This window comes from Eulemur rufifrons, chromosome 6, assembly GCF_041146395.1.
Source record: "Eulemur rufifrons isolate Redbay chromosome 6, OSU_ERuf_1, whole genome shotgun sequence".
Classification (NCBI taxonomy): Eukaryota; Metazoa; Chordata; class Mammalia; order Primates; family Lemuridae; genus Eulemur; species Eulemur rufifrons.
The window spans coordinates 94,606,844-94,633,756 of NC_090988.1; the positions used below are offsets into that span (position 1 = coordinate 94,606,844).

The following is a 26,913-nucleotide window of genomic DNA, read 5'->3' on the forward strand; positions in this document are numbered from 1 at the left end:
TATAAATTCAGAAATAAATTTACTGGGGCATATTTACTGGGATTATCATTATCTTCTTACAAATTAAGGTTGAGCAATAATTCCCCCCATTCTAACTAATCCCTTATCCAGTGAGAAGACCTAGTGCAAACAAGTCTACCTTGGATATCTTTTGTTTTACTATGTTAGATTATACCTCACACCATATTACTTGTGAAAAAATCCATACCAGGTAGTCCTTGAAGGAAGAGATAAACCCATATAAGATTTAAAAAGGGATTCATCCTTAATAAATTACTAATGTACAAGAAAATGTTGGATATATGGTTTTCTGCATCCAAGTAGATTAGTAACTACATTTTTTTCTCTCAAGTACTCTCAGTATTCTCCTCTCATGCCATTACTTGATATATGGAGAAGACAGCCAGTGGTAGAATCAGACTGTGAACTAACTTTCTCTGCAATTCTTTGTGGGAGCATTGGCCAGAGCTACTATTACTGAAAAATCTGTTGCTCCAAGTATGAGTGGTTCCCATTTGGTAAACCTGTCTTTCCTGGTTTGAGCATTCTTTCTGGACTAACCAATTCAGGAAATACTTTATTAAATACATGCTATTTTTCTTTCATCTTTTGTAAAGGTTTTAAATGTTTCTTAAAGTTAACACTTACAGGAATTGTGTTTTAAATTACATGATTTCAGTACTAATAGCATTCTTTTCTCACAGACTATCCAGATTATGATTGGCATCTTTGAAATTTTCATGTGGTATCTCCTACTGGTTTTGTATATGGGACAAATTAAAGGAGTCTTTGGAACATACGAACCTATAACTTACAAAACAGGATGTACTTTATGGGGAATTTTTGTGAGTAAAATACATATTGATTAAATCATTTAATAAGTAATATTCATACCAATAGTGGAAGGTAGGGAACAGTTTATAAACAAGGTTTTCAGAAGAATTATGTAACTAAATCCTATGTTAGTAATTTATGCAAAGTCAAATTCTTTTTTCCAACAAATAAGTATTATATACCTTTAATTTACAAGTGCTATTCCAAGATGTAATGGATACAGGAATAAGTACACAATGACATCCATAGGGTAGATTGTCCCTAGGTATGTGAAAGACAAAGAATCTTAACTATAATATCCCTTAGCATGATTAACTTTCATATTTATAGTCTTCACTTTAGCCTCCTTGCACAATGAGTCAATCCTTATTTTCTAAATTTATCATTACCGGGACTCTTTTGTGGTTTCTAGACAGCCATTAGATAGGCAGAAAACCTGGGGAGTGTGGCACCCTAGAAGCCAAGTGAAGAAATTGTTTTAAAAAATGGGGAAAGTTCGATGGTATTAAGTTTGTTGTTTTGTCAAATAAGAGGAGGGCTAAGAATTGACCATTGGACTTATCAGTATCAAGGCCAATAGTAAACTTAATTATCTTCAGTGGAATGGTGAGGCAAAAGCCTGACTGGAGTTGGTTTAAGAAGTACTAGGAAGAGAGGAGTTAGAGACAGCAAATACAGACATCTCCTTTAAGCACTTTGCTATAATGTGGTACGGAGAAATGAGGTGATAGCCAGGGAAGTTTGGGACAGAAGAGGGTTGGTTTGTTTGTTTCTGTGAGTTAGAATGAATAGTATCATATCTTTGTTGAAAGGACTGAATCAGAAGAAAGAAAATTGATGATATGATATAAATGGGGGGAGGATATTGGAATCAAGTATTTGAGTAGGCAAGAAATGATAAATTTTAGTACACAAATAGCTAGGAAAATGGACAGGTCATCTCTGTCTGTGGTTCTCAACTAAAGATGATTTTGCCCCTCAAAGGACATTTCATAATGTCTGGAGATATTCTGGGATTTCACATCTGATTGTATGTGTCTAATGGGCAGAGGCTAAGGATGCTGCTAAATAGCCTAAAATGCACAGGATATTCCCTCACAAGAAAAGTTTATCCAGCCTGATTATAAATCGTGTTAAGGTAGGGTACCAGGAGAGAAATGCAGAGTAAGAGAGAGAAAAGGCAGGTTTTGTAATGATGGGAAATTGTGGAAATTTTGTTCCAATAGCTTCAAATATCTCAGTTAATTGGCCAGATCATAAGCTGAAAGTGAGGATGGGCAAGTAGATTGGTTGGTTGAGGAGAGTGGGGAGGATATGAAATAGTCATCTAAGAAAAGTGTGAAAGTGCATGGATTATGGAAAAGTAGTTTGATTTTTCATACAGCATTTAAAGACTCACTTGAGGTTTAGGAACGTGATTGTATTAATATAATGAAAGGGGCTGTGTTTCTTTCTCAGACCGTGTTCAGCTGCATGGGTGCAGGCATACAGTAGGAAGAAAATGACATCTAGTCAGGATTTTGGTTTAACCATGTAACTAATAAAATAAGAAAGGTGCAAAGGAGTTGAGAAGTGGATATAAGGGAGTATGTATAATGGTTAACCATGGAATTTAAGTTGATACCAGAGAGAAGAATTAACAGGGAGGTCAGGGTGTTAGATTATAGATCTAGGTTGGCTCAAAAGATTGTTAGAGTTTTAATACTCAAGGGCATGAGCTAGAAAGATAGCAGGTGATGGTCAGGGTGGGATACTTGAAATTGAAATTTAAAATGTATAACAAGGACAAGAGAATGAATATGGGAGTGAGTAACTAAGATAGGTCAAGCCCAGGGTATTAGAAGGATCACACATATATGTATATATTGAAATCACCAAGTATTAAGTGGTGTCGGAGAAGGAGTCAAAGAGATAAGAATTAAAATCATCTGGAAAGAATGACCAGGGGGTCAATAGATGACTTCATACATGAAGAATAGTGGGTGATCGAACCTGATGGCATTTGATCCAAAGCTAGAGGAGAAAGAATAGTTGGAAGTAGCAAGGAAACCATTTAACCCATGCTTAGAACAGATGGAATGAGGGCTGTAGGAGACAAGATGGCTGCTACTTGAGGGGGGCAAGTGATTAGACGAGGAAACAGTGATCTCTAGGCAATCAAATCCCCTGACTTTATACATACGCTGGCTCGTAAGTGTCAAAGGATTGCCTTGGGAAAAAATAGGGGAAAAAGAGCAAATTTTCATATAAAATCCAAATAAATGGTACATCGTTCATAAATGATGCATAGCTCATAAATGATGCACCAGCCAGCTCATAAGTGATAAATGATAAATGATGCACTGGCTCATAAATGTCAAAGCATTGCCTTGGAAAATTAGGGGAAAGACAGTGAATTTTCAGACAAAATCCAGATAAATGATGCATGTCTATTTTAGTGTTTAACAACTCATGTTATAAAAATAGCACATTTAACTCCTAGTATAAATTATCTAAAATTTCAGTTAAATGTAATCCAATGCAAAACTTCTCATTTAGGCATAAACCTTGAAAGCCATTTTATGAAGCACACGGTAATCTAGTTAGAAATAATCTAGTTGAAGAGTACTCTAGTTCAAAATTCACAAGATATTTTCACTTTATTTATATTCTGAAATAGTTGGGTTTTTTTAGAAACAGGGTCTTACTCTGTCACCCACGCTGGAGTGCAGTGGCCCAATCATAGTTCATTGCAACCTTGAACTCCTGGGCTCGGGCCATCCTCCTGCTTCAGCCTCCCAAGTAGCTGGGACTACAGGCCCACACCACCATACCTGGCAAATTTTTTTGTGTTTTGTAGAAATGGGGTCTCGCTATGTTACTCAGGCTCGTCTAGAACTCGTGACCTCAAGTGATCCACCTGCCTCGGCCTCCCAAAGTGCTGGGATTAGAGGCATGAGCCACTGCAACCTGGCCTATATTCTGAGATAGTTCTTACCTTCACTGCCCAACTCCTTAGAAATCTCAGTTTTTGTTATGGAATGAAGTGCTGAATGTGTAAATTTAAAATTATCCCTGAGGAGTTTGTAGCTTCAGGTTTGGCCTTCCTACATATGATATGTAGCATGAATGCTGTTTTTCTAAAAATTAGTATTTGACTTGGCTCTTTGCCAAAACCACTAAAACAGATAAAACAAGGAATATTTCAAGAGAATTGTGCAGCCCACCTTCAGATAATATGGGATAAAGCTTTATACTTCTTAGAAATAAAGTTCCTTGGCTGGGCACGGTGGCTCACGCCTGTAATCCTTGGCCTCTGGGAGGCCGAGGCGTGAGGATCGCTTGAGCTCAGGAGTTCGAGACCAGCCTGATCAAGAACAAGACCCCATCTCTACTAAAAATAGAAATAAATTATCTGGCCAACTAAAAATATATATAGAAAAAATTAGCTGGGCATGGTGGTGCATGCCTGTAGTCCCAGCTACTCGGGAGGCTGAAGCAGTAGGATCGCTTAAGCCCAGGAGTTTGAGGTTGCTATGAGCTAGGCTGACGCCACGGCACTCTAGCCCGGGCAGAGCAAGACTCTGTCTCAAAAAAAAAAAAAGAAAAGAAAGAAAATTCCTTGACATGAAATAATGGAACCTCTTTTTTAAAAAACAAAGGCAAAGGCATGAATAGCAACCATTACCTTAATAATGACTATAGTCTCAGCTAAGAGAATGTATATTTTGTATGATCACAATGTAGAATAGACTCGGGACCACATTTTCCAATCTGGATATGTACACAGTAATTATTATCAATAGCATCATTTCATTAGGAAGGATAGCATAAGAATTAATAATTGAATGAGTTATATGTGAGGTAGCTCACATACATATAAGCAAACTTGGTTTCTGGTTCAGGACCACTAAGGCTATCTTTGGCATATACCACAACCTGAATTCTGCCCACTATCCCCTATGTGTTTCTGTCACAGGCGACCTTAATGTTACCTTTCAATTGATTACTGCATAACAGAAGCTTGTCCTGACCACGTCTACTTATATTTTTTCCTTATATTTTGTTACTTTTAGTATTCTAAAAATAATTGACTTAGGATTGTTAAAAATACATTCTAAGTTGGCAAGCATTATCAATGAGTATTTATAAATATATGTTTTTATATCCAGCCTATCTTTTCAGGAGCCTTGACAGTAAGAGCAGCAAAGCATCCAACTCGATCCTTGGTAAGTTTAAATGTTTGGGGCATCTCTATAAAGCACTAGTCACAAAATTAAACATTAGGTTGTAATGAAAAGATAGTGATTATCTAAACAATGAAGGAAGCTACCTACCTGTAAAATACATGAAAGAATTAAGTGAAAATCTAAGAACACATAATTTGATGTAGAAAAATATGCTGTATTAGTTAAAATCATGTAAAGGTTTCCTAATTTAAATATAGTTTTTGTTTTGTTTGGTGTTCTACCTCTTAACATTGTATAACCTGTATGATTAGAAAAATTTTAATAGGACTTAATGCCTTTATATATAGACATTATATTGCTGTAAAACTTCATTCCCTGATCTATCCAGTTTGGGAACAGGATTGTACCTTTTAACAAAGTAGGGGATTTGTCCAGAATAAAGATACATCTATGGTATAGGTGGAAAGATATTGGGAATAAAAACCCTTTAGAATCTTAGAGCTAAAATATATTATAAATTAAATTGTCTGATCTCATAATTTTACACATAAAAAAACTTATGTCCAAAGATTCTGAGACATTTCCTTAGATAAAGAAAACCCAGAATTAAACTTTATAAACTCCTATTTGGTTATATTTCTACAAGCAGTCATTTTCCTTCTTCTTTCCTTTTTTGTTTCTTTTTATTCAAATCGTATCTTACAGGTTTTCTTATTTTTTTCCTTGCAGTGCAACACCTTTTGTTCAAATCATATCTTAGAGGTTTACTTACAGCTGACTCATAAAATTGTAAAATATAATATTTTTGAGCCCAAGTGGAAGATTGATGCTTATTGCTGATGATTTTAATGTTTCTTCCAGATTAACTGGGCTTCATGTAAACCAAAATAATATTTTACATTAATGACAAGCACACAAACACTTCTAAAGCTTAAGAAACTAAAGTTTTCACTATATGACTTTTTTCAGCAATACAAACTATTTAACCAAAGTGTTTGTTCTGAATATAATAAATTTACCCTATGTCTTCTTTTCAGATGATAAGTGCTTTGATCCTAAACATCTTCTGCATTATTATCACAATTATTTCAATAATTCTAACAATAATTGAGTTGTCTTCTTTTCCAACTGTATCATATAGAAATTATGGACAAGCGGTAAGTGGCCAATTCTATAGAAACATTTTAATTTCAAAATTATTCTTTTCAATGGTTTTGAAGCCTAAGGAGGTAAGATGAGGCTTTTATTGGTCCTTGCAAAATTCTTTTACTAATGAGCTCTGAGTGATTGAAAGTTTTAATTCAAAAATAATTCTAAGATGTGATTTTTTTAGTAAATATTAATAGAATGTTTGAATTCTTGACTTGCTAAATTAAAATAAAGCAAGTGAAAAACTTGAAGCCTTCAGTGGTAAGTGTCAATGCATTAGGCACAAGGTCACTAATGATTCTTTTAATGCAAGAAAAGTATAATCCTGGACCTTACAACCATTCTCAAAATCAACAAAAGAATTCTGCTATTGACACATCACACAGTTCAAATTCTAGACACCTAGTAATTTCTATTTTAACATAGAGCTTTTCATACACAGCCTATCTTTGCATCTTATGTGAATTTGGATTTAAATCTGCAAATGCTAAATATATATAAACCTGTCTTGCTTCCATTTAACTAAATATCCAATCACATTCTTAGTAACATAGAAATAATGATATTTCTTCCTAAGACAGTAACATTCTCCAGTAAATGTGAATATCTTTACTGATAACACAGTAGATTTATTTTAATTATGTTGGCTTTAAATGCAGAATCACAGAATATTAGTGCTGCAGAAGACTTTAGCAATGCTTGTAAAATCTCACATTTAAAATAAGAACAGATTGGAGCTCCTCCTTGTTTGACTAACAGAAAACAAATAATAATTACAATATTGAATGGAAGAGTAGTTGTAGGTGAGGTACAAAGTCCCTGCTCCTTCCCTGCTCACTTCCTCTCCATACATACATCAGTGGAAAGAATCCAAGCATGGAGAGCAAAAGCCTGGAGGACAGTGAGACAATGATAGAAAGTGCCATATGGCAGGTCTACCTGTTATCTGTTTAAGGTATCTCCATATTGCTTTCCACAGAGGTTGCACTAGTTTGCGGTCCCACCAACAGTGTATGAGTGTTCCTATCTCTCCGAATCCACGCCAACATTTATTGTTTAGGGACTTTTTGATAAAGGCCATTCTCACTGGAGATAAGTGATATCTCATTGTGGTTTTGATTTGCATTTCCCTGATGATTAGAGATGTTGAGCATTTTTTCATATGTTTGTTGGCCATTCTTCTGTCTTTTGAAAACTTTCTGTTCATGCCCTTTGCCCACTTCTTGATAGGGGTGTTTGATTTTTTCTTGCTGATTTTCCTGAGTTCTAAATAGATTCTAGTTACCAGCCCTTTATCAGATGTGTAGCATACGAAAATTTTTTCCCATTCTGTAGGTTGTCTGTTTGCTCTCATGACAGTTTCTTTGGCTATGCAGAAGCTTTTTAATTTGATCAGGTCCCATTTATTTATTTTTGTTGTTGCTGTGATTGCCATTGGGATCTATGGAGATACCTTAAACAGATACAAGTAGACCTGCCATTTGATCCAGCAATCCCATTATTGGGCATCTACCCAAAAGAACAAAAGACATTCTATAAAAAAGACATCTGGACTCGAAAGTTTGTAGCAGCACAATTCACAATTGCAAAGACGTGGAGACAAGCCAAGTTGCCATCAATACATGAGTGGATTAATAAAATGTGATATATGTATACCATGGAGTACTACTCAGTGTTAAGAAACAATGGTGATATAGCACTTCTTGTATTTTCCTGGATGGAGCTGGAGCCCATTCTACTAAGTGAAGTATCCCAAGAATGGAAAAACAAGCACCACATGTACTCACCATCAAATTGGTTTCACCGATCATCACCTAGGAGCTCATTTAGGAATGACATAAATTGGGTGTTGGGCAGATGTGGGGGGGAGGGGATGGGTGTATACATACATGATGAGTGCGGTGCGCACCATCTGGGGTATGGACATGCTGGAAGCTCTAACGGGGGGTGGGAGGGGGGCAAGGGCAATATACGTAATCTAAACTTTTGTACCCCCATAATATGCTGAAATAAAAAAAAAAAGAAAGTGCCATAATACCTCAAAATAGATTATGTGTAACGAATGATGATTTAAATAAACATGGACCAGTTTTTCCCTATAAATTTTAAGATAATTCTCCAGTTACCCTGGAGATTCAATCTAGAAATCTTCAATTATAATTGTAGGGGCAGAAAATAGGGATGGAGGACTTAAGTTATTAAGTACATAATTGTTTCAGGTTATTTGTCACCATTCTTATTCATGAGGTTTTAATCATCAGTTTTAGATAATATGATATAATTGCCTTTTTTTCAATCGATACTACAAACCACTTGGACTATATTTATCTCATCTGAACTTAGTATTAATGATCAGTTCTATAATCTCCCAAAATCACAAATTTCATCTTTATTTTCTGTAATTAGTTAAACAAAATGAACTTGTTTATTAGACCTACATCTCTAACCGACCATATTTTCCTAGTGGCATTAAAGAATTATATACCTACATTTACTAAGGCATCCAGCATTTTACAAGATTTTTATATGCCAACTTTTCTAATGTAAGCAAGGCACTTGGCTAAATCCACAAACTCATGAAGTTATCAGTGTTCCTCGGCTATCCCCAAAGTGCATGCGTCTGAAATATGCTCCTCATGTATCAAAATGATTAATAGTATAGACTCCAAAACCAGACTGTATTTATTTAAATACTATCCTCACTACTCACTAACTGTGTATAACTCCCTCTTCCTCAGTTTCCTTATGTGTAAAATGGAGAAAATGCTAATAATACATGCCTGTTATTATAGTTAACTGCTTTGTTCTCTCTTCCAAATTCCTGGCCTGTTGTTCTAATGGCTGGCTTGACTTTTCTTTTCTTTTCTTTTCTTTTTTTTTTTTTTTTTTATTGAGACAGAGTCTCACTCTGTTACCCGGGCTAGAGTGCCATGGCATCAGCCTAGCTCACAGCAACCTCAAACTCCTGGGCTCAAGCAATCCTTCTGCCTCAGCCTCCCGAGTAGCTGGGACTACAAGCATGCGCCACCATGCCCGGCTAATTTTTTCTATATATATTTTTAGCTGTCCAAATAATTACTTTCTATTTTTAGTAGAGACGGGGGTCTTGCTCTTGCTCTTGCTCAGGCTGGTCTTGAACTCCTGACCTTGGGCAATCCTCCCGCCTCAGCCTCCCAGAGTGCTAGGATTACAGGCGTGAGCCACCGCACCTGGCCTGGCTTGACTTTTCTACTTCGATATGCTTCTATCATTATCATCTCAAACTCAAGAGATATAGAATGGAAATTACCCCCTCGAACTATACTGCAAGACTCTCTTTTTTCAATTTTCTAGGCTCAAAACCTTTACATAATCCTTTACCGCACTCTCTCTAATTACAAAATATTGTTTATTCTTTATTTAAATTGTTACTAACTAGGGTTCTCTTGGTTTTAAGTTACAGGAAATATAACCCAAATTGACTTAAGCTGAGTCCAGAAGCATGCATTAAGTATCACGAATCCAGTCACTTTCTCTCTGTCTGTCTCTGTTGTTTTCCTGCTTGAACTTCTCTGGCAGACATTTTGCTGTTAACACTTTCAAGGGCAGAGTTTTAGAATAAGGCTAACTTGTATAAACTAAGGAAAGTGGGCAAAATTACTTTTTACATTCTTGCCAGCTAAGAGGTCACAATACTTTCTAGCTAAAATGTCATGATTACCTGTTTTTGCCAACAATATTAAATCAGAAATCTTTACCTTGGTATTTCAAACCCTCTATAGTCTTTTACTTATCGTCTTGTTTCTATAATACATAAAGTAGTAGTATAATTCAGTTTAAACTTGTTTTATCATTTTCTCAAAACATGTTATATTTTTTGCATTCCATTTTTTGCTCGTATTACAAAACTATAGGTTGTTGTGATATGTATTTTAGCTTTATTATTGGTTCTATTTTATGTCGCCATTTCTTAATTATTTCATCACACTTTTAATGTATGCTATTAAATTCTTTCTGGAACAAGATAGGTTACAAAGAAACAAGTAAATAAAAATTTAAAGTTGCCTAGAATGCTGCTTCCTACCTTCATTTTTCTCAGTCCTACCATTATGTCCAAGGTCCTACCTCTTTATGAAGCCTTCCCAGAGATTAGTGGCTTATAGTGAACCTCCTGTCCTCTATCATTATTGAGCAAGTTTTTATCCATTTTAACATATTTAAAGTTGTCATACATTACCTTATATTATTACATTTCTGTCTTCTCTACTTGATGATAAACCCTGAGAAACAGAGAAGTTTTTATGTGTCATTGCATTCCTATCATCTTATCTCTACCACCTAATAGCTTCTTGCATATAAGAGATATTAAATAAATGCAACAAGAAAGAAGGAGAAGGAGGAAGTGGAAGAGGAGGAGAATTAAGAGGAAGAGAAGAAATTGAAGGAGAAAGAATATGATGTCATTCTTTCTATTAATAGATCTAAATATCATTCTTGTTTTTCCACAACTAGCACATAACTCACATTTTCAGGATTAGCATCAATTCATTCACATAACTCACCAATCAGATATGTAGTTGAAAATATCTTTCCAATAGCAACGGAAGGGAATCTGCTTTATTTATCCCAGCAATCACAATCACCTTGTTTCAATGTGAAGCGTTCTTTTGACTGTTTTTGAATTTACTCATCATTTTATTACATCAATATCTATGTAAGATTTTTATCACCACATATATAAATTTAAGTAAGTTTATAATTAATAGTAGCTGTTTTAATAGAAGAAGATTGCCTGATAAATCTCTTGGTGGCTATCTTATCGTCAGAGACAGGAGAATTAAATCTTACTGACTAAAGAGTTTAGATAGTGAGCTGTGCCAAGGACCCTGCAGTGAGGACACTAATGGGAATAAAAAGTTTAAGAAGTGAGAAAAGAATGTTGAGTGATGAAGATCAAGGATGGACACCACACACAATGAATTGGGGGAATGAAAGCTGGGAAAAGTAAAGCAGAGGGCAAAGAAGTAGAAATGCCTCGGGAAATCAAATGATGAAAGAGATTCTTATTTTCCTTCTTTTTCTTGGCTGTCATACTAGGAGCTCCTTCTTTGCCTTACTAAAGATAATAATGGAAGATTTCTCCCTATTTTTTGGTTACAGAAACTTGGGAGGGAAGTTTCACGTATTTTACTGATCTTCTACCCCTTGGAATTTGCTATTGCACTTACATATTCGATATGCAGCTGTGTGAATTTGGTAAGTGGTTATCTACTCTCTGGCAAAACAAGAGATGTTGATTTCTAGTAAGCATACTCTATGAGGAGATGAAGTTCACTGATAAGATATGTTTAGAACTAATAAAAATGGAATATATGAGAATAATTCCATTAGTTTTTCTTACTTTTTTTCTTTAGTTTATAAATAGAAAACAAAAGTAACACATGAAACTGTAAATTAAAAGTAGAAAAATTATTATAGAGTAAAAAAGTGATTGCTCCTTTAATATAGTCCTCATCATACCCACACATCCTAATCTATATAAAAAAAGAGCAACACACACGTGGTTTTCTTTTTAACTAATTGTGTGATCATATTCACATTGCTTTGTCACGTACATTTTTTGCAACTATCATAAACATCTTTCCATTATAAAACATATCTAAATAATGCCTTTTAATAGCTTCATTGTTTTCTTAATATTTAACATTCTCTTATTACTGCATATTTAGCTTTTGTTTCCAGTTTTTTTCTAAATTATAAACATTGATGCAGTGAACATTCCAATACAAATATTTTTGCATGCAAGATAACTATTTCTGTAGGTGGTTGATTCCTGGAAGTGTAATTAAAGGGTCAAGTTTAATAACATCCCAAAATTCTGTAACAATTCACAATACAGCAAACGTTTATGAGAATGATTATTTTCCTACAAGCTATAAAAATTATATATCTAACATTCATTCTTTCTCAAATATTTATAGAGGGCCTACTATTTGCAAGGCATTGTAATAGGCAAAAAGGATGCAATGACTAACAAGACAATCTCCCTATCATCAGGGAGTTTGTATTCCAGTAGGGAGAAAGACAGTAAACAAATAAATATATAAAATAATGTCAAGAAGTTAAAAATGTTAGGAAGTAAAATAAAGCAGAATAAGAAGATAAGGCAAAGATTATTTTACAATGGATGGTCAAGGAAGACTACTCTGAGCAGCAACTAACTGAAATACAAAAGCAACTATGAGACTAAAGTAAGACTTCTAGAATGGCTGAATGAGGACATGGCAACTCTCTGTAAAAAGAAATTATAAAACGGACAAAATTGTTTTAACAATTCAGAAAGTTTACCAAAGCATACAACAAAGTGAGAATTGTTTATTTAAGAAAATCTGGATCTCAGTAAGAACAGTGGATATCTGTGGCATATTAACTTGGGGTTGCTCCCATTCCTACCACCCCCCAGGTTCCATTATGCATAAGTTTACTATAGTGGGTCAGATTGTGAGGACCAGCAGCCTTATTGCTCGAGAGGGCTAATTTTATTTGGAACAGAGCACAGTAAGTTCCATGACCAGGAGTATTATTAAAACAGTAGTGATCTAGGTGACAAACAAACAGATAAAGCCAATGTCACACCTAGCCTAACTAAGATCACAATACTTGTTGGGGCAAGAAATTGACCAGCAACCAACCAGAAACTCAACAGAGAGATTCAGATAGCAAGACAGCCACAGTGGGCCTTGATATATTCTACTTTACCCCTTTTGGTCTGGAGGAATATAAACACATGCAAAGCTACACACATGCTAAGGAGACTAGAGAAGGCCCTAGTGAGCTACTCACCCCCGGCTGTACAAGAGGCCTTGAAAAATTGAAGTAAAAGTTGGGGCAAACTTATAAATGGCCTAAACTTTCAATACATTGCTCAAGCTACACTGATTTATTGGGAAAGGGTAGAAACCATGTAGCTTAAACAAGAGATTTATTTTCTCACAATTCTGGAGGCTAGAAGTCCAAGATCAAGATGTCTAAAGGGTTAGTTTCTTCCGAGGCCTCTCTCCTTGGCTTTCAGATGACTGTCTTCTCTCTGTGTCTTCACAAGGTCTTTCTTCCTTTTGTGTCTATGTCCTAAGCTCTTATAAGGATACCAGTCATATTAGATTGGGGCCCATCCTAATGACCTCATTATAACTTCATTACCACTTTAAAAACCCTATCTTCAAATATAATCACATTCTGAGATACTAGGGATTAGGACTTTAACAAAGGAGTTTTGTGGGACATAGTTCAGATGATAAGGTGTTTAAGCACAACCTCTAACTAATCATTGGCTGACCACTTATGCTGACCCAGTGGAAAACCCTAGGAAATCAGTCTTAAAACTAAATGCAAGAATTTTAAAAATGAAAAAAATGAGTAGATGCATCAGAAACCACAAACTGCAAGGGAAACAGACTCCACATAACTAGTACAGGCAAGTCACTAAAAAGATCATAATAACCACCACTCCTGAGAGATGAGACGATCAGAATCTAAAGCTGCTACTGCATATCACCTAAAATGTTCAGAGTATTCAGCAACAAACATATCCAAAGAACAGAAAATAGTGACCCATACAATTGAAAAAGAGCACTCAATACATAGAGTATTTTCTGGGGAGGGAAGGACAAATGTTGGACTTAACAAAGAAAGACTTCAGAAAACTAAAGGAAATATGTTTGAAGAATAAAAGTATGACAATAATGACTTATCAAATAAGAATGTCAATAAAAGAGATGGAAATTATAAAAAACCAAATGGAAATTCTAGAGTTGAGAATTATAGTAACCGAGATGAAAAACTGACTAGAGGGGCTCAAGAGCAGATTTGAGCTAACAAAAGAAAAAAGATCAGCAAAGATGAAGACAACAAAAAAGGGATCATCTAGTGCAAAGAACAAGGGAAAAAAAAATAAAAATGAACAGAACCTCAAAAACCTTTGAGACCATCAGATGTTTAATGTGAATCCCATAACAATAAAAGGGACAGGATAATGGCCAAAACTTTTCTAATTTAATGGAAAATATTATTTAAAACGTCCAAGAAGCTCAATCTTCACATGGGTTAAACAGAAGAGACCCACTTCCAGGTGCCTCAGCATCAAACTGATAAAAAAGAAAAAAATCTCTAAAGCAGCAAGAAAAAAATCACTCTTCATGTACAAAGGAGCCAAAATAAGATCAACAGCTGGCTCTCATCCAAAACAATGGAGGCCAGAAGGTAATGGGAAAGCATATTAAAGTGCTGGGGAGAAAACAGTCCATCAGAAATTCTGTATCCTTTAAAAAACCATCCTTCAAAAATGAAGGTGAAATAACGACATACATAGGTGAGCAAAGACAGAAGATGTGTTGCTAGCAGAAATGCCTTAGAAGAAATGCAAAAGCAAGTTCTTTAGACTGAAAGGAAGTGATATCAGATGAAACTCAAATGCACATGAATAAACAGCACCATAAAAGTAATTATGTAGGTGATCATAAAAATCAGTATAAGTACATCTTTTGTATTTTCTTAAATGATTTAAAAGACAATTACATAAATTGCATTTGGCTCACCCAGGGTAATCTTAATTTAAGGTCATTTCATTATTAACATTAATTCCATCTGTCAAAACTACTCAACTCCACCTTTTAGCATGAAAACATCTATAGACAATACATAAACTAATGGATATGGCTGTGTTCTCATAAAACTTCATTTACAAAAACAGGCAATGAGCCAGATTTGGTTCATGTGTCATAGTTTACTAACCTCTGCTCTATAGGTAAATATTTTCTCCTAAATTTTAAAGAAAATTACAAAAACAATAATTGTAACACCATATCATTATATAAGGTATATAGATGTATATGTCATAATAATATACAAAGTAATAGGAAGAGAATAGAGCTATATGGGAATAATGTTGCTGTATTTTCTTGGAATTAAATTAGTACTTATCTGAAGTGGATTGTGATAACTTAAGATGCATTTTTCATGACTAAGAAAACTCAAAAAATGATAGCTAAAAAATCAACAATGGAATTAAAGTAACATACGTACAGTATATTTTTAAAAAGCAGATAAAGAAAGAACACAAAACATAAGACATAGAAAACACATAAAATGTCAGACATAAATTCATCAATTTCCATATAATAACATTAAAATAAAACTACAATGAGATATTTTTAAATGCATATTAGAATGACTAAATTTCAAAATATTGACAATTCCAAGTGATAGTAAAGACTGTGAATAATAAAATCTCTCCTGGTTGCAATATAAATTACTGTAACTTTAAAACCTTTGGGCATTATCTACTAAATATTAAGATGTACATACCCTATGATCAGTAATTTAAGTCCCTGGTATAAACTCAACATAAATGTTTGCACATATATACCATAATAAGCTTCCAAAAAATACATATAGCAGTATTATTCATAAGAGCTCCAAAGTGTAAACAACACTGATGAGTGAGTAGTAAATAATTTGAGGTATATCACTCTTAATAAAATTCTACATAGCAATTAAAATTAACTATACCTAGCCTTAATAAGATAGATGAACCTTACACATATTATGTAGACTATAAAAAGGCAGACTCAAAAGAATGCATACTTTTTTATACCATTCATAGGAAGTTGGAAATCAGGCAAAACTAAAGCTAAATTATAGTGTTTAGGGATGTAAGCTTAGTTGATAAAACTAGAAAGAAAAGATAGGATTGATTACCTAAAAGTGAAAATGACAGTTGCCTTGGAGGGAAGGAACAGCTAATAGTTGGGAAATGTCGTAAGAGGGTAGGGTGACTCTTGGGATGCTGGCATTTTTTTTGTTTTCAAGAAGACCTTAAATATTTGTACTACAAAAGTATGGAAGTATACCAAAAATTACAAGTGATCCAGTAGGAATTAAGAAAGTAGATTGAAGAGGGAATGGGAGAGAAATAGGGCAAATGGCACTTTAAGATTTTACTCTATAAACATCAGTATTGCTTATATTTTAAAAGAATTATCCATTACTTGTATAATTTTAAGAAACAAATGATTTGTAAGAGGTTAATTTTTTTCCAGGGTCAAGGACGTGAAGAATCTAGTACAACTGTTGCTGATGAAGCTATGTCCAATTCTTAAAACCTTAGAAATGTGAGAATTTTGCTGGTGCTGTTGCCTAATGTGGGGCCTAATAATATCTCTGTATAACAAAGTTGCTCCAAAGCCCACAAAATAAAATACAAAACAAGTTGGATTTTTCTCCTCAGTATTCAAGAAATTTCTCTGCACACATTTTTCTAGGCTCCAAGGTGAAAGCTTTTTGTTATTTAAATATAAGATTATTACAAGGAAAAATCTGTTATCTAGGTACTCTGAATGACTGCCCGTAACAGAGCTTTTTAATGAGACCATAAAAAAGATTCATCATTATTGCTAGAGTGCAGGCTATTAAGACTTGGAGTGTGATGTTGTGTAATTACCAGGATAACTTTAAATAATTTATGTCCCTACAAGTAAAAAGCATAGTTCCCAGTCTGACTTCTTCTATGTGAACCAGCTTCTACCTCAACAAAGTATGAATCAAAAGACCTCCAATTCATATTCTCTTTGTTGTTGTTCTTTGACTTCTCCTCTTCCTTTTCTGTGCTGAACATCTCTGCTATCTTTCTTCCCCCTATTTCCCCTTGCTTTTTTCTTCTTATCATTGTTCAGATCATCTATTCAATTGCTTTTCAAAACAAACAGACTTCCTTTCCACAATAAGGCAAATTTCCAGGGTATCTGATCTGAATTCAGTTCACCCTCTCTTCTAATAATATGGAACATTACTTCAGAAATCCTTGCTAAGCAATATTAATCATGCCAGTAAGTACATGTAGCTCTCTCTTAAATGTACTGTTGTTTTTGTTTGTTTTATGCCTTGTTTCTTAAGATGTTTCATGAATTGTTATAAAATACTATAAGGTTTCTTGATTCTGAGAATGTCAGTGTAAGTTCATTTCTTTCAGAGTGTCTACTCGTATGCCAATGCATACATTAAACTCTGGAGAATCAAAGATTAATAAGGCACCTGATGACAAAGAGGTTCTATTTCATGGGAAGAAACAAACAAGTAACAAATCAAAACTGTGCAATACGTGAATTAGCATAAGTATGAAAAAACAGAACAAAGGAAATAATGATCCTTCCAATGTGAAATAAGAGGGAATAAAGCTTTATGAAAGACTTCTGAGTAGGCGATTAGTAGTTTACCAAGCAGAAAGGTGGGAGGACATTTTAAATAGAAGAATTAGCTCATCAAAAATAAGGGAAATATCATAGATAAAATAAATTATACATCATTAAAACATAATGACAATGAGGAGGAGGTCAAGAGTGAAAGTTGGAGAGGTGGGAAGAGGCCAGATGATAAAGAAAGTCAAATCATCAAAGCCTCTAGTGACTAAAGTATTTTTTTTTTATTTCAGCATATTATGGGAGTACATAATCATCAGGGAAATGCAAATCAAAACCACAATGAGATATCAGTTATCTCCAGTGAGAATGGCTTTTATCAAAAAGTCCCAAAACAATAAATGTTGGTGTGGATGCGGAGAGATAGGAACACTCATACACTGCTGGTGGGACTGCAAACTAGAGCAACCTCTGTGGATAGCAATATGGAGATACCTTAAACAGATACAAGTAGACCTACCATTTGATCCAGCAATCCCATTATTGGGCATCTACCCAAAAGAACAAAAGACATTCTATAAAAATGACATCTGGACTCGAATGTTTATAGCAGCACAATTCACAATTGCAAAGATGTGGAAACAACCCAAGTGCCCATCAATCCATGAGTGACTAAAGTATTGAACTACGTCTTGTAGACAGTGGGGAGCCAATGAAGAGTTTTTAAATAGGGAAATAATAGGCTTGAATTTACATTTCAAAAAAAAGTATGAAATATGAGAATGCAACTGGAGTGTGGGAGAGAGTAATCACTATTGCAATGATTCAGAAAAGCAAAAAAAAAGAGAGGGTAAGTTAGCTTTGTTGGATGATTAAACATGAGGTGTGAAGGAGTCTAAAATAACCCACCAGTTTCTGGATTAGGTAACACCTGCATTGATATAAAACATAGAAGACATAGTCCTTATATTCCAGGACTTTGCAGATGTCTACTTCCGTTTCTGGCCACTCCTCACCTCCTGTGCTGAATTGTATTCATTTCCCTGATCTCCTAACATTAACATTTATCATCTTCCCTCGTCTCACCCTTCCCACAAGGTAAGCTCCAGAGCGGGAAGGCATATTTATGTGTTTTCTTCACTGCTTTGTCTCCAATACATGGAACAATACCTGACACATATTGATGCTTAACAGGTATTTGTTGAATGAATTATACAATATGTGAAATACTTGATACATAAAGCCCCAATAAATGTTAATTCCATTCCCTATCATAACCATGCCTTTAGTCAGCCTTCAAAGCAAATCATTTTTACCCTTAAGTTATGACTTGGTATGAGCTGAGGAAGTTTGAATAGATGACCTTTAATTCATTCATTCATTCATTCATTTCTACTATGTGTCGGCAACAGCACCCTTATCCTGAGTGTTCGGTGATTAAAAAAAAAAAAAGTTCTACATGGTACCTGGCATCATGGAGATGGCCTTCAAATTAGGATTCTAATACATCAGTGATGGAGACCTGATTATAATAATGTAATAGATTTTAAATTTGTATAACCTGATTTCAGTATTCAGAATAAGTTAGTGTGAACCTGGGAGGTACACAGAACACATATTAATTGTGCAGAAAAACAATCTAAGGAACAGAAAAGATCAGTATTTTGCCCAAGCACACAATTATCTAATAAAAGAGAGAGTTAAGGACCAGAGCCCAGGTTTAATGACCAATACTCTTCCCTCTAGATCTTGTGGGGATTAAAGGTAAAAAGACTTTTGCTGGTACTAACCTAGTAGAAAAGTGGAGAAGAGGGCATTTGCTTGATGGAGAAGTCTCTGAACAGGCAGCCAGGGAACCGGCCTGCTGTAGGAGTCGGGCGGCCCAGGTCCGCGAATAGCGTATGATGATAACGCGGTCAGGAAAGGGTTCATCGGTGCCAGCTCCCTCCCCAACACCTCATTCCTTACCCTACTCCTGGGAACCAGCAGAGTTGCGAGGTGTCCGCGCGGGTTTCCTCGCGCAGCACTCTTGACCATAACCGCAGCGTTGGAACGACGAGAGGTAATAAAGGGCACGACTGAGAGAAGCGTCGCCCACCCCGACCCGGCAGGTGTTGCCTCCGGGACTCCCGAAGCTGGAAGGTCCCGGTCTAAGAATGCCACCTGCAGGATCATGCCCCTCTAGCCCTGTGATCAAGTCAGTGTAGAGATCCATTGGTCCGGTGTGGACCACACTGAGGGCAGACTTTGCCAACACGGTCCTCTTATTTGGGTTTCAGTTTTGTACCAGTTTCTCTTGTTTGCTCTCCAGTACGGTTCTTTTGCTGCTGAGGAAAGAGTCTTTGATAGAGTAAATATGGACAAGGTCACATAAGGTAAGATTTGAACTTACATCTGGCAAGATTTGACTCTTTCCACTATACCCTCTTCGATTTCGAGCATCCATGGACCATCTTTCAAGGGCAATTTAAACCTTAATAGTTCATGGTTTATATAAACTGGAGAAAAAATTATAAATGAAAAATTTGAAGACAGGATCTTAGGCTTCAGATGTGGTTACAGAAAAGAGGTTAAAGAGACAGGAAAGAACCATCAGGCATTGGAGAGAGGGGAGAATAGATTGTCAAAGCTATGTGAGAAAAGTTAGAAGATAAAGCAACTAGAAAATAAAAACCTTTTGGTTGCAAGAAACAAAAACTCTCTTAGGAGTTTTAGCAAAATTAAGATATATGTATTGTACAAACAAGCATATTTACATAATGTCAGCCACATTTCCTAAAGAAATTGGAAGTAGAAAATGGAAAGCCATCAGAAACTTGGGGAGTCCTGCTTCTCCTCCATCTCTGTATTCTGCTGGGTGTCCTCTCTATTCTTCTCATTCTCAAAACTTACTTTCTCTACCACTCTGTCCATTAGGGTAGATACTGCTCCTAAGTCTTTACATCTTCTCATCAAGAGACCAGCCCAAACCATCTGGGAAAGAGGATATCATGATCCCAGCTTGAGTTAGATGTTCACCTTTGACCAAATCAGGTAGGATCAAGGAATAATTATCATGGATATTAAATATGGCAGCTAGGGAGAACTGATATGAGTTGTACAGAATAACAGAATAATAAAACTTATACACAACTTTAACAATAGCTATCTGTTAGTTGTAATTTTCTTATCTATTGAATACCCTTCCTTTATTTTTATGGGTCCCTAACTTATGAAGCTTATATTTCCAAAGTATAATATATAGCACTTTATTTTCCCACCTCCCCTGCAGCCGGTGTAGGCATGTGACATAGGTTCTTCCAATCAGAGGCCCCTGAAACAGACCAGACTTTAGTTTGAAAGGAAACACCAAGGAGGAAGAGAATAAACCATGGCAACCAAAATTCTAATTTTTTCTGACCCTGTGAATATGGGGATCTGGGTAATTTCTAGACAGATTGGTGTGATTGGGGCAGCCACCATACACTATTTACTAGTCTAATTTAAGGTTGGTAAATAAAACTGAGAAGTAGCTAATGGATTTTGTCAAGACAGTTATATTAGTGGTTGATACAAAAACATCCCTCAGGGGACTATAAAGTAGTGAAAAATGAGCAGCTGTAAGATTATATTTCCCTCTCAAGTTTAAGCATCTTAACCAAAAAAATAATTAATATTAATTTGTCCCCATATTTTCCTACAGAAAATAAAGCACATTTACATTCTCATTTCTCTATTGTGAAAAATGCCACAAAGTCGACGGTGGATAAGAAAGGAAATAAGAATCATGGGGGTAAGAATTAAATGCTACTTTAGTGAATAAATGACTATAGTGTTGCAATTTCTAAATATAAAAGGGAAAAGATTATAACTATATGCTATTATGAACACCCCAAATGGAGAAGAGTTAATAAAAGTATCCTGAAATGTTGCTGTAGGATCTGCATTTTCCACATGCAGACTGAACACATAAACTGTTTATCAGATTAAAGTTAAAGAAAGCAGAAATTATGAATCTATCAACTACTTTTAAATGACCCAACAACATCACAACCTACTCATACTTTCAGCAAATACAGCCAGGGTCTGGAAATGGGTAAAAATCTCTTTTGGGTATGTATAAATCATTTCAATCTAAGCTATAACATGATTCTAAATGAGGTCAGATTGTAGAAACTACATTTAGAAGAAGCTGCACACTATAGAGCTTTGTGAACAGTGATCATAATAGCACTATGATTTCAACAACACCCCAGAGACATGCCACTGTTTCCCCAGTCAACCCTATCAAATATAGCAGGTATCCACCCATATTGCTGGATTATTTTACATCCACCCATATTATTGGATGATGGAGTCAGATTAGGAGTGAAATAAGCAGGATTACAGCTTGGTTCAGGAAAAAATTCCCAACATCCCAAGTCTATTATTTCCTCCACTTATTTAAAATCTACCTGATCCCCTGCCAGAATTATACTAAGAGCCTTACATAAAACAAGGAATGAACTCATATTTCTTCTCCTCATTCCCAGTGTTCTGATGTTAAAGATGTGGATTCCTAACCCTCTTATCCACTTACTTGGTCTTGGTATTGGAAAGGAATAGTTGAAGTATGTCTGAGAATAAATAGGTCTATTGGCCACATTACTGTCCTTCTAATGGGATGTACCATTATTCAGGAAGACACAGAGTTCTGCTTTTATTTCATCCAATAAAATATTCCAACTTCCAGTTCTATGCAAGATGGAGTAGATACACTTCTCTCTATTCCTATCACAAACTATAGCTAAAACTTGAGACAAATGTAAGACGACTCTGAAAAATACAGATAAAGAGGAGGAAGAGCTAGGGACCTTGGACCACAAGGAATGATATGGCTGCGGGTTTCCTGGGTTTTCTTTTTATTTCATATATCTCAAACTGGGGGTTCAAGAATCCTGCAACCCCCAAACACTAATAATTTTAAAGAAAAAAAAGTCCCAAGAAAAGCTTATTTTCTTCAGTTATACATCCAGGAACAAGGTAGAAAACTTTTAGACAGTAACTGCTCTACTCTAGCTAAACACAGTAGGAAAAACTATGGCCCTACCCCTACCTTTCTCAGCAAAGTTTATGCAGGAACCTAGACTTTCACCATCACTTGGCCGTAACAAAATACCTCTCCCCTTCCTCAGGGTGGTATCAGAGATGGCTGAGTGGAAAGGTGAGATTTGCATCACCTCTTAACAGGAATGAGCTCCCTATCGCAGACCCCAGTATCAGAAGAGGTCAAATAGGGAAGCAGTAATGCACTGACTGCAATCACCAGCCATGGTAGTGTCAGCAGAGGCCTAGCGGGGAGCTTGAACTTCTATCCCTACCCACCAGTACTAACGTGCTCCTTCGCTGCCAGGTATCAACTGAGGCTAAGTGGGAAATCTAGTCTTCCACTCCCACCTAGGAGTAATAAGATTGTGCCCCCATGCTCTTGCCAGCACAGTATCAGAGAAGATCTTATAAAACATAAGACTTAAGTAACATTTTTAATTGTGGTAAAATACACAGGACATAAAAATTTATAACCAAAACCATTTTAAGCATACAGTTTAGTAGCATTAAGTACATCCATGTGGTTGCGCTACCATCACTATCATCTTTCCACAGAACTCTTTTCATCTTGCAAAACCAACATCCTGTACCTATTACACAATAACTCCCCATACTCCCTTCCCCACAGCCCCTATCAACCATCATTCTATTTTCTGTCTCTACAAATTTGACTACTCTAAATACCTCAAATAAGTGAAATCATGAAACACTTGTCCTTTTGTGACTATCTTATATCAAGAAAACCTAAACACTCCACCCAACGGCTCTTAGATCTGATAAATAAATTCAATAAAATTGCAGGATATAAAATCAACAAAAATCCTTAGTTTTTTTATACACCAATAATAAACTACCCAAGAAATAAATCAAGGCTATAATACCATTAACAATAGCTTTAAAAATATATAAATTACCTAGGAATGAATTTAACAAAGGAAGTTAAAGATTCCTACAAAAAAAAAAAACCTACAAAACAATAATGAAAGATATTGAAGGACAAAAACAAATGGAAAGGCATCCCATGCCCATGGATTAGAAGAATTAATATTCTTAAAATAACTCTACTGCCCAGAGCAATCTACAGTTCAATACAATCCCTATCAAAATACCAATGTCATTTTTTCACAAAAAAAAAAAAAAAAAATCCTAAAATTTGTATGGAACAAAAAATAGCCTGAACAGCCAAAGCAATCCTCAGAAACAAACATCAAAGCTGGAGGTATCACACTATCTGACTTCAAATTATACCACAAGGCTATAGTAACCAAGACAGCATGGTATTGGTATAAAAACAGACACATAGAACAACGGAACAGAATACAGAACTCAGAAATAAATCCACAGATTTACAGCCAACTGATTTTTGACAAGGGTACCATGAAGATATATTGGGGAAAGGACACCCTCTTCAAAATATGGTGCCGGGAAAATTCGATACCCATATGCAGAAGAATGAAACTGGATTCTCATCTCCCACCATTTACAAAAATCAATTCATGATGGATTAAAGACTCAAATATAAGACCCCAAGCTATGAAACTATTAGAAGAAAACATAAAGAAAACAGTTCAGGATATTGGACTAGACAAAGAATTATGGCTAGGACCACAAAAGGATAGGCAACAAAAGCAAAAATAGACAATGGATAGGATTACATCAAACTAAAAAGCTTCTACACAGCAAAGGAAACAATCAACTGAGCGAAGAGACAATCTCTTGAATGGGAGAAAATACTTACAAACTATTTATCTGACATGGGCCTAATATCCAGAATATATAGTGAATTCAAACAATTCAACACTATGAAAAGAAATAATCCCATTTAAGAGTGGACAAAGGACATGAATACACATTTCTCCAAAGAAGACATGCAAATGGCCAACAGGTATATGAAAAAATGCTTCAACATCACTAATATCAGGGAAATACAAGTAAAACCACAAATAAATATCTTCTTACCCCAGTTAGAATGGCTATCACTTAAAAAAAAAAAAAAAAAAAAAGATGTTGAAGATGTGGAGAAAAGGGAACTCTTATACACTCTTGTTATGAATATAAATTAGGCAGCTACTATGGAAAACAATATGGAGATTAGTCCAAAAAACTAAAAATAGAACTATCGTATGATCCAGCAATCCCACTACTGCATATTTATCTAAGGAAAAGTAAATCAGTATATCAAAGAGATACCTGCAGCTGGGCACGGTGGCTCACGCCTGTAATCCCAGCACTCTGGGAGGCCAAGGCAGGTGAATCGCTCACACTCAGGAGTTCGAGACCAGCCTGAGCAAGAGCAAGACCCCCGTCTCTACTAAAAATAGAAATAAATTATCTGGCCAACTAAAAATATATATAGAAAAAATTAGCCGGGCATGGTGGCACATGCCTGTAATCCCAGCTACTCGGGAGGCTGAGGCAGTAGGATCACTGAAGCCCAGGAATTTGAGGTTGCTGTGAGCTAGACTGATGCCACGGCACTCACTCTAGCCTGGGCAACAAAGCGAGACTCTATCTCAAAAAAAAAAAAAAAAGAGATACCTGCAACCTCAATGTTTATTGCAGCCCTATTCACAATAGCTAAGGTAAAAAATCAAATTAAGTGTCCGCTAACAGATGAACAAATAAAGAAAAGAAAATGTGGTATTTGGTATATATACACGATAGAATATTATTTGGCCATAAAAAAGACTGAAATCATGTTGTTTTCAGCAATATCAATGGAACTGGAGATCATTATGTTAAATGAAATAAGCCATACACAGAAAGACAAAAATCAAATGTTTTCATATGTATATTGGAGCTAAAAAAATTGATCTCATGGAGATAAAGAATAGAATGATACCTAGCAGAGGCTGGGAGGAGTGTGTGTGTGTGTGTGTGTGTGTGCACGCGCGCACATGTAGGGAATGAAGAAAGGTTGGTTAATGGATACACACATACAGTTAGATAGAAGGAATAAGTTATAATTTTCAGTAACACAGTAGGTTGACTATAGTTATCAACAGTGTATTATGTATTTCAAAATAGCCTAAAGAGAAGACCTGAAATGTTTCCAACACATGAAAATAAATACTCAATATGATGGATACCTTAAATACTCTGACTTAATTACACATTCTATGCATGTAAGAAAATATGCATGATCCCATAAGTATGTATAATATTATGTACCAATAGAAAAACTGAAATTTTTTAAATTTAAAAAATTTTTAAAAATAAAGTTGATAACTGAACAAAAATCAATAAGAATATATAAGAATTCAACAACACCACCAACCAAGGAGATCTAATTAATATTTATAGAATACCCTACAACATCAGAATACACATTGTTTTCAAGCGCCCATGGAATATGAACCAAAAAGACCATATCCTGGGCCATTAAACAAACCTCAAAACATTTAAAAGAATTCAAATCATAAAGAATGTGTTATCTGACAAAAACGGAATCAAATCGGAAACCAATAAGAGAAAGATAACAAAAACAAAGACCTAAAGACTTGAAACTAACACACTTCTAAATAATTTATGGTTCAAATAGGAAGTTTCAATTGAAATTTTTTAATTCAATTGAACGATAATGAAAATACATTTTATCAAAATTTATTGCCCCAATGATAGTTTCCTTGGCTGTGCAGAAGCTTTTTAATTTGATCTGGTCCCATTTATTTATTTTTGTAGCTGCTGTGATTGCTTTTGGGGTTTTCTTCATAAATTCTTTGCCTAAGCTGCTGTCTATAAGAGTTTTCCCAACATGTTCTAGAATTCTTATGGTTTCATGTCTTAGGTTTAGTTGATTTTTGTGAGAGATAAGAGGTGCAGACCCTGTTTCAGTCTTCTACATGTGGCTATACAGTTTTCCTAGCACCATTTATTGAATAGGGATTCTTTTCCCCAATGTATATTTTTATCTGCTTTGTCAAAGAGCATATGACAATATGAAGATGGTTTCATATCTGAGTTCTCAGTTCTGTTCCATTGGTCTATGTAGACAGCCTACAGAATGAGAGAAAATATTTCATGCTACACATCTGATAAAGGACTGATAACTAGAATCTATATAGAACTCAGGAAAATCAACAAGAAAACATCAAACAACCCCATTAAGAAGTTGGCAAAGGATGTGAACAGAAACTTTTCAAAAGAAGACAGACTAATGGCCAAAAAACATATAAAAAATTGTTCAACCTCTCTAATCATCAGGAAAATGCAAATCAAAACCACAATGAGCTATCACTTAATTCCAGTGAGAATGGCTTTTATCAAAAAGTGGCAAAACTACAAATGTTGGCCTGGATGCAGAGAGACAGGAATATTCATACACTGCTGATGGAACTACAAATTAGTACAACCTCTATGGAAAGTAATATGGAGATACCTCAAAGAACTAAAAGTAGAACTACCATTTGCTCCAGCAATCTCACTAGTGGGTATTTACCCAAAGGAAAAAAAGACATTCTGTAATAAAGACATCTCCACTCAAATGTTTATAGCAACACAATTCACAATTGCAAAGATGTGGA

General features: G+C 35.3%; 1 protein-coding gene across 1 annotated transcript; it reads left to right on the forward strand.

The window, feature by feature from the left end:
- The first annotated feature begins 716 nt into the window (after window positions 1-716).
- On the forward strand, window positions 717-16,288 carry MS4A13 (membrane spanning 4-domains A13). The gene is made up of 5 exons (XM_069470650.1): window positions 717-845; window positions 4,986-5,042; window positions 6,041-6,160; window positions 11,292-11,387; window positions 16,229-16,288. Exons 1-5 carry the CDS (start codon window positions 717-719, stop codon window positions 16,286-16,288), a joined length of 462 nt encoding a protein of 153 aa, XP_069326751.1.
- The last annotated feature ends 10,625 nt before the right edge of the window (window positions 16,289-26,913 follow it).